A 9,803-nucleotide genomic window follows, 5' to 3' on the forward strand; every position below is an offset into this window, starting at 1 on the left:
GAAGCCAGTTTGCGTCAAAATTTGAAACCAAACTTTAAAATTTTCAAAACTAGAAGTTATTGTCCAAACATCAGGCTACAAACTCTAAAAAAGCTTGAGGTGCAAAACTTGGCTACATTTGGAGATAAACAGGTGCAAACATTGGAGGAACGCTGGATTTAAAGAGATAGTTTGAAAAAGAACTAAGTTTGAACTTTGGCTCAACTTTGACCCGAATTTGGAACACCTTCCACTCCAAATCAGTGAAAGCCCAAATAACAAAAGTTGTTTGATTTGAAAACCTCTACAACTTTTATATTGGAAAAAAGTTGAGTTGTTATACAAAAATTTGATTTTCCACTCTTAGCCCTTTTCAAGTGCTTTTCAAGCTCAATTTTGGAATTTTGAAAAATTTACAAGTGGCGACTTAAGGTTTAGTGATGATTTGAGTGCTTAACACTTTATTAAACCTTGGAATTGTTTTCTTAAACTAAGGATGTTACACTTATGCCCTTGCGCGGGCATACCCTTGACCTTGAGAGGGGCTCCAACAACGAGGATTAGTGGAGACATCCAATCCCTCAACACAATAACCAACCAGCGAAACCTTCATACCTAAGTGTCGATCATCCAAAAGGGAATGAGTGACGGGGTGAAGGTGACCGCCGGGTCCTCCTGCTGGTGACCTTCGGGTCTCTCTGCCATCAGCGATCACCCGATCCTGGCATCCACCATATCCTCTCCTCCTCCCCTCTCTCCGATCTTCTGCCAGAGATCAAGTATGGCTCCAAACATTGATCTACGCCAGGGCCATAACTTTTCAGCAAAGGTACGCTCCCTTCTTGGTGCCAAAGTCTCGTCGCCTCCTTCAGTTGAGGTTCCAAGCTTTTTGCTGCTAGCTTCTTTCCCTCGATCGAGGTTGAAATTGTCTCAAGATAGTGTTGGTTTTCTCCTTCAATCGGTGCTTGGAGGGTCTGCCTCTCAGTTTGCCCCCTTGGAGGTTCATGATTGGGTTTACCAATTTAGAGTCTCACCTAAAGAAGTTGGATTGCTTGTATACAAATTGGGTTTTTTTCAATGTGAGCAATTCAAAGTGGATTTCAATCTTTGGAATGATCGAGGTCTGCATTGTGCACAGCAAGTGATTGCAGAGGCTCAAGGCACTCATTTTCCATGGCATCATGTTGGGTCCAAGAAATCCAGCAAATGAGTGCCAGTCCAAACAGCTAGTCCTGCCGGCAGTCCTCTAACTGGGGCAAATTCTATACCGATTAGGGAATCCAAAAGGGCCTTTTAGCAGCAAGATCAGGTTCCTCATATTTCAGTCTTCCATCATCTTGGCCATCAACATTCTTCTATTGTTCTTGGATCTCTAATTTCTGCGAAGAACACGGAATTCTCAAATTCTTCAAATTTGAATTCTACAGTTTTGGATATTGATTTGAGCCTTAATTTAGGGCTCAATGATGGTGGGGTTTAAAGAAGGGCTACAAATATGGAGCATTCAGTTTGGGCACCATCTTTGAATGGAGCAGTTACTCATCTTGTGGGCCATTTGCATTGTACGCGATGTCTCTCCACCGTACACTCTCGGCCCAACTACACCAGGCCTGTCAGGTGTGGGCTTTGTTTCTGCCTGGGCCACATTTCTACTTATTACCGATTCCCACCTCAGTTTTCGGGCCTCTCTCACGATAGGAGCTTCACCTCTGCAATTCTGCTGGCAAATTGGGTTGGGCAAAATGTTGTCAGATGGTTTACTAGATGCGCACCTATGACTGATGGGTCCAACAGTTGTGAAGCCCCTATGTTCAGCTCTCTCTAAGAGATGGGTCATCATGTTTTGGGTTGCATTTCATCAGAACCACCTATTACAATAACATGGAAGTGCAGAGTGGATATCGGAGAATGCGTTTCACCTTCCGTGCCGACATCAGTGCCATCGTCACCACCCTGTTCGCCAAGTTCTCCTCCTTGCCTTCCTAGAGAGTCCCCTGTTCCTCCTGCAGTCCATCCTCCTGCACCTCCTTCGAGCCCTCTTGCTTCGTGCCCTCCCCCGCATTGTGCCATAGAAAACCCCAGTGCTACAGTTCCCTTCATGCAAGAAATGAGCCTTGCCCAGAATCATTCATGGCCTACAGGTTCATCGACCCTGCTCCATTAATGCCTAGAGGATGTCATTGCCAGCTGGTGGGGTTCAGGAAGCCGATGACTAGGGTGGTTCTTGGTGGTCCACGACGGTACAACTATGATGTGGCAATCACTGAACCTCTGCCAGAGCAACAGGTATCTTTCTAGTGTATCAGAGACCTATTAGATGACTTCTTGCACAATCGTTGCCTTGTGGACTTTCACTCAATTCAACCCTACCCTTATGGTCAAGCCTACGTGCGTTTCAATTTTGTGGATGATAGGGATTTCTTGATTGGTGGTAGCCCCAATGATTTTGGATAGTATAGGATCTCCTTTGCTGAGCATAATAGAGGTTGGAACAATGAAACAATTACCATGAACTGTCAAGTTTGGCTGATGCTGCTTTGGTTTAATATTGATTTCTGGTCCAGATCACACATAGAAAAAACCATTGCTGAACTTGGTAAACTGCTAGTTTGGGAAGAAGATCCAAATAATCTAGCCAGAATAGTTGTCAAAGCAAGGGTAGTTGATCATTCAGAAATCCCTTGGTTCATTCTGTGTTCTGAAGGGGAGGTTTGAAGGGGATTCCTAGATAGCACAGTGTGAGATTCTACAATATAGAATGTTAGGAGGTGCTCCTGGAGATTAAGATCAGCCACCTAAAGATGTTGAGCCAAACTTGTTTGATTTCTTTGGTTATGGGCAGCCTTCTAATGCAGGTCTTGCTAATGATGGTCATGGCAATAATTTGAATGCTAATCATGGGCCTGCACCCCTATGGGGTCTTTGGCTAGATGGGCCTGAAGCTCAGGATGATGCCCCCTTCATGGGGCCTCCAGTCAATCCTCAAGGGCCAGCAACACAGAATGATCCTCAACCAGCTCCACAACCTCTTGCAAATGACTTCCTGGAAGTCAATGACCTGGCAATGCCCTGGATTTTGATCTGAACATGGATGTTGATGATGACATGGGAGGCCTTAATAACCTCATTCAGGTTGCTGAAGATTTAGAAGCTGAAGATCCTATACAGCCTGCTCAAGTCATTGATGCAACTCATTCATCAGATAGCTCCAATGCTAATGCTCCAGAGATAAATAAAGGTGTAGAGGGGATACAGGTGGAGGTCTTTATTCCACAAAACAATGGTCAGCCTATGCATTTCATTTAGGAAGATATTCAGGAGCATGAGCTGATGGGGGAAGATAACAACAATGTTGATCAACAGCAGCATGGCTTTGATAATAACAATATGCAGCTGTGCTTTGTTGAAATACTGGAGCCTAGTCAAGATCCTATTTTCACCTCAAGAACTCTTATGCAGCCATTTCCGACTTCTAAATCCAATCCTGAAGTAGAGAGACAGTGGGCAAGGCACTTTTCTCTAGGCATGACATCTCAGAGGGTTGATATTCCTCATCTTTGGTTAGAAATTTTCACTACACAGCTCCTTAACCCTCTCAGTTTTGTTCCTTTGATAGTATTTGCTGTTATGTTACCTACCAGCAACTGTTAAGTTCAATAGATAAATGGAAAGAAATAATCTTTGAGGGTACTCCATTGGGCAATATTGCAAGTTCAGCTAAACAATATCAAACTACACCTGAGCCAACTCTTGATACGGCTGATGCTTCTCATTCAGAGTTTTTCTCTGTCAAAGAGCTATCTCTAGGGACACCCATGGAAGCCATGCTGCAAAAGGTCTCCTCTTCTCCTGGGCCTTGCTCAAAAAATTTACTGCAACAAGTTGCCAATCTTAAAATTGTTGACAAGGTAATCTCTGAGGAAGATCTTAGAAGAAGCAAGAGATATCAATCTCAAAACCAAGGTTTTAAAGCTGCAGGATGCAAAAATCAAAACTGCATTGGGTGTTCAGTCAGCCCTCCCATACTCACTCCTTTTGTTATCAGAAATCTTGAGGAATCCTTTTGTAAAGTGGATCTAACGAAATTGACTTCAGTTGCTCCAAATAAGAAGGCAATAGCTCCCCTTGGTGGTAAGAAGCTAGCCAAGAAGAAGTCTGATCCTACTAAAGATGATGCTGATATCCAGAAGATTTCCAAGAAAAAGCCCAAGAAGCAATTGGGTTGGTGTGGCGGAACTGCCCAAATTAACCTGACTAAAATGCACTTAAGTCGCCTGACACGCGATCATGCACTTTAAGCAAGTCAACATGGTCGTCCGTCGGATTTCATCCGATAAACCACTTACTCAGGATCGAGAAGCATTGCTCACACGAGGGTGAGTGGGCACAGAGATTACAACATTCTCATCACAATAACATAGTTCAACATTTTATTACATCAGAGTTTTCGAAATTCAGACCGAATTTGCAAGGTTGTAAGCAACAAGAAGTAAATCAAGCGGAAGCTAAACATCGATACACGATATCATGATGAAGTTGATCATGACATCAATGATCCCTATCCTCGCCGACCGAGGATGAGTCCCAAACAAGACAACACCAGCAATCACACCTGAAAAAGAAGCCACAAGCAAGGCTGAGTATACTAATACTCAACAAGGCTTACCCATCAGGTGGTAACTACTCCACCGACTCCTAGAGATGCAAGGCTTTTTGGCGGTGGGTTTGTTTTTGCCAAAAGCGACTAAAGTTGGTCCTTACTTTCAATATTTTAGCTCAAGTTCTAAATTCATTAACTAGCCTAGATTAGCAACTTATACTAGGCAAGCATAGTTTCCAAACAATTAAAGAACAAACATCAAGATTAATATCATTATCATGTTCCATCTTAACTCAGTGCAGAATAGCGATCAAGTAGTCCCAAACTATGAGAGGCAGACGAATCGATTCGAATTTATTAACCATGCATGACGAACCTAATCTCACGACATCCGCGCACCACGAAGGGTCGCTTCATTTGTCAGCCGTCCCTATTGATCCCTTAGGCACGTGTCAGGGCCAAACTGCCTTTGGCATGCAATGCTCCACAGTCCCGGTCTCTACCGTACTATGACCGCCATTGCACCCACATGATGCACCATGGGAACGACGTTCCAAGGACAGCAGGAGTGTAAGCCACATCCCAGTTCAATCAGGTACTTGGCTTCCCCATCCCATACTAGGTATGAGATTAGTACTTTCAAACACTTAATCACGAACGCCGACACGTTTCGACCTTAGTCCAATTTCATTTAGACAGACGGGGCAAACCACCAAGTATCGAACATAAGCCCGACCCCGTCCGTCGTCCTTATAGTTGCAACATAAATAAAACATTCAACTCCTATAACTCGCGAGTGACAGGAAATCACTCGCTTTTACCGAGACCTATTAAGCATTGCAACTACTCGACCTTAGCAACTAGTATTCAGATCAAGGTACTAAGTTCATGCATCTACGGTTTCAATCAACTCCTACAAACGTAAATGCACAATCATACGCATTGTAATTGGCATAAAAGTAAAATAGGGAATTCATGCACCGGGGTTTGCTTGGAAACCACGGCACATGCTTAGTCCTTCCATCTTCGAGATAGCTCCACCATACACCGTCTTCGGGTTCGGTTCCATCATCACATCCTTCACGTGGTTTATCTAGCGTATCTAGATGAGATGCAAGATGCAAGAGCATGAATACGAAGAACAGTGAAAAGAGATGCATCACACAAAAGCATTCGGGACACGCACAAGGTTACACCACAAGATATAAGCACTTAGAGAGCAAGTTATTTAACTAACTATCACTCAAGTCTCCATAGAGATAGCAAGCCTAACAAGCACGGCACACTAGTTAACTCAAGTCAAGCTATTGAAGCATTTAACAATCAAGAGCTAATTAAGCCTAGCATCATACAAGAACTAGGGTGATGGTGCTTATCAACATGGCATATATAAGTGCATCACACAACCAGCAAGTTGAAGGTGATAAAAGTATATTACATTTGTTTTTAAACCACTCATACATAAGCAAGTCACACACCAACATCACTAAGGTTCTAGCAAGCTATGCAGCAAGGTGATTTCGTAGCAACATGTATACATGAACATTTATTAGTTAAGTGCTTGACCAACATTATATAACATATTTATAAGATTTTCAAGTAGATCAGTTTAACTCTAGTAGTGATATGAGCTAACTAACAAACATACAAGGCAGTGTCAAGTTAAAGCTAATAACTTAAGCACATACACCGAATCTGGACAGCAGCATAGTAGTCACTTGTTTTAACCATAACTAGAGATATAAGCATCCAACAAGGGTAATACTAGACTTTATGTAAAGTTAAGTAAGTTATATAAAACTTTTCTACTCACATCAAAAGCTGATTCAACAAATAACAAGGTGAAAACACACCAATGAGCATATTTGTACAAACAAGGACAGAAAACTGACACGAACTTCACAGATGCATATCTGGAGTTCTAGACCTCCAACAACCATGATTATTAGCTTGGTAGAAACCTCAGTAAGTTATCTATAACTTTATTATTGTAATATAAAGATGATTCAATAGTTGACAAGACTACACAACACAAAGAATCAAATCTGTCCAAACGTGGACAGATTTTGACATTAAACTTTAGACAGCCATATCTGGAGTTATAACTTTCAGAACAAGGTGGTTCTAGACTTTTTAGAAAGCGTAACAAACCATGCACAACTTTATTGTAAACACCACAAGCTAAAACCAAAGTTAACCAGGTCAAACATCAGAAAGAAGACATCTTTGTCCAGATTAGGACAGATTCTGCCATTCCACTTCACAAGCTCATAACTGGAGATTTAAACCACCAAAAGGGGTGATCTTTAACAATTTGGAAGGATCATGAAAAACCCTACACTTCTTATATGATCTCCAAGATATGATTCAAATCTTAGCTAAGTCAAACAATGCAATCATTCAGACCTATACATAGAGCATGCAAAACCTGACAATGAACTTATAAAATCTATAGCTCCTAAACCATCAGAATTATGGTAATGAAAATTTGACACAAGGTATATTATGAAGTTACCCACAACTTTTATATTCACCATATTTGCAGAAAATATCATTTGCATCACAAAAATATTGCCACAACAGAAACTACTCTAGCAGCCATTTCAGCACATATGTAACAAGGTTCTTCATTTATTTCTTTAACAAGGTAACATATGCATAAGTTAAATACATAGCTCATAAATACTATAGACATAGTTAAATAGCGTTAGCTTTAGGTAACATGGAACACCCTAAATACCTTAAGCAAGAATCAAAGCAAAGGTGAAGAACTTATATAAGTAGTTGTTATATTAACATGAGAGCATACATATGAGTCATATTCAAAGCTTAACCACTACTTATTATAACTTAGAATCATATGTACCCCTCAAAAACAATGATTAAAAGGTTCACATGACCTAAGTATATGCATCTACTAGCAAACTTTCATCATCCAATTATATAGTAACCATATATATTAATTATAAGTGATGTGGCAAACATCTCATTGGGAGCTGAGATTTTTATGGATGATAGATGTTATCAAAACATGGCTACTGTATAAATCTCATATGCTCAAGTGGTATAATTTAGTTTCTATGAAAAAGACAAAATGCTCTTGCAAGAAAGCATGTAAAAGTAAGATAAATCTAAAGATCATTATTTTCTATAAACATATAGCTATTTTATATATTATTATGGTAGAACAACATCATAAAAAGGTATTGGAACCACATTTCCCATTTTTACACCTACATAAAAGTTATAACTTATTTAAAACCATTTATGAAGCAATAAACAAGTTAACTCAATAACTCAGTCATACATGCACCAATCAGTATAAAATGTTTACCACAGCTCCCGAGCACCACATATAGCCTACCATAAAAATTTCACAACGATTGGAGCACCACAACTTTAGATATGAAAATGATAAGCACGGCAAGCTAGAATTTGCCTATTTATCAAGATTAAATCAAAACATGTTAAAGACAGTACACAACTAACATGTTTAATATTTTTATTAGCTATAGGGTGTCATCACAAGACCAACACAACTGGAATCACAAGTTTTGGACTTCTATAACTCAAGATGTGCATCTAACAACTTAAAAGGATTTCTAAAAGCACTTTGAAAGAATAAATGAAAACATCGAAATTTCTACTAAAACACATCATATTATAACTCTAATGTGTAATTCTTCTCTCAAGGATTCCAAAAAGTCCTCATTTGATATTTTACGATTTTTCTACAATTTACTATGAATTTTTAAAGTTTCAGCCTTTTTAGATCTAGAAAATAAACAAAACCGAGACGATCTTACGATCTACCCCCTGGGTCTACGGTTTAATTGCACAAACGTCCCTGAAACTTCCCCATAACCCCCTACACTTCCTTCTTCTTCTCCAATGAAGCCCCCCACGCACCAACAGCACACAACACAGGCACGGCTGGCCATGGACTTGGGGCCAAAGGTGGGGGAAAGAGAAGGGGCGGCTTGGGGAGGGAGAGGGGTGGCGCACGGGGCCAGGAGGCTCACCAGAAGGGCCTGGCGACGAGGAGGAGCAGCACAACAGGAACTTCCAGGAGGTAGCGGATGGGGGTGGGGGAGCTCGCCGTGGGGAGGGTCGTCCGGCGAGGGAGGACGGCCGGGAAGTAGCTAAATGGAATCGCGACGTCGAGGAGGCGCCGTGGCTGCGAGGAATCTAGCCAGAACTCGACCATGGCAACGGATTTGGGTAGCAAAGTTTGGGGAAAACTTGGAGCTTGTACTGGCAACGGAGGAAGGGGAGGGTTGGGGGCTTTATATAGGAGGGGGAGCGGAGAGGATAAGCACGGGTGAGGTGACACAGCACCGGGCGTGAGGATTGGAGGGGAGGGGCTGCTAGTGGCCGCCGGCCATGTGGCGGCCATGGCGGGTGTACGGAAGCTTGCCCAATGGAGCGCGAGGAGTGGCGTGGGGAGGAAGGGAGAGCACATGGGAGATGCTTGGGGGACCTATGGGTGGAGAGGGGCCTGCTGGCGTGGCCGGAGGCGCCCAATGGCCATCCTCGATGTCTGTGCCGGCCAAGGGGAGGCGTGCAGGTGGCTGGACAGAGGTTGAAGATGACTGACGCGTGGGCCCGCGGAGAAATAAAATGTGCCAACTTTGACCCCTTAAATGACCTAGTTATCGGTGTCGAAAAATTCTCCAAAAATACTCGTTGGAAAGAAAAAATCACCAAGAATCCAATGCAACAAGAATCAACTCAAAAGCTTTTATGGTTTGCACACAATCGTCAAAACAAAACAGCTAAAATTGAACTTTAAGTGAATTTTTAACCCAAGAAAACATCTCTGAAAAATTTGGTAAAAATATTGTAAAATCACTAAATGATGTCTAGTATTTTAATAACATAATTGGAGGCACAGTTATATAGAACAAATTGGGATTCCTCCACAAATTTGATTTTTCACCAATAAAAGATGAATTTCTGGGCACTCAACAACTCATGGCCAAAACATTCATTTATGCACAAATGATGCTCATGATGGCCAACTATGCACAAAAGATGTTCATGATGCTTAATTATGCATGATGATGCTCGTGATGCGTGTCATGATGAAGGTGTCGTGTATAACATGTGTTTTCACACCAAGTTCGAACTACGCGGTTTGATTTCCAAAAGTGAAGGTTCGGGAACAAGGTATGTGCTATGACTTTTATAAAGATCAACAAGGAGAAGCTCGACGAAGTTGGAG

At 41.7% G+C, this 9,803-nt stretch overlaps 1 protein-coding gene across 1 annotated transcript; it reads right to left on the reverse strand.

Moving 5' to 3' along the window:
- Positions 1-4,356: 4,356 nt before the first annotated feature.
- Positions 4,357-9,116, reverse strand: LOC101767285 (max-binding protein MNT-like). The gene is made up of 2 exons (XM_004979139.2): positions 8,602-9,116; positions 4,357-4,591 (listed from the first exon to the last, which is right to left on the reverse strand). Exons 1-2 carry the CDS (start codon positions 9,039-9,041, stop codon positions 4,528-4,530), a joined length of 504 nt encoding a protein of 167 aa, XP_004979196.1. The 5' UTR covers positions 9,042-9,116; the 3' UTR covers positions 4,357-4,527.
- Positions 9,117-9,803: the final 687 nt, after the last annotated feature.

This window comes from Setaria italica, chromosome VIII (genome assembly GCF_000263155.2).
Source record: "Setaria italica strain Yugu1 chromosome VIII, Setaria_italica_v2.0, whole genome shotgun sequence".
NCBI lineage: Eukaryota > Viridiplantae > Streptophyta > Magnoliopsida > Poales > Poaceae > Setaria > Setaria italica.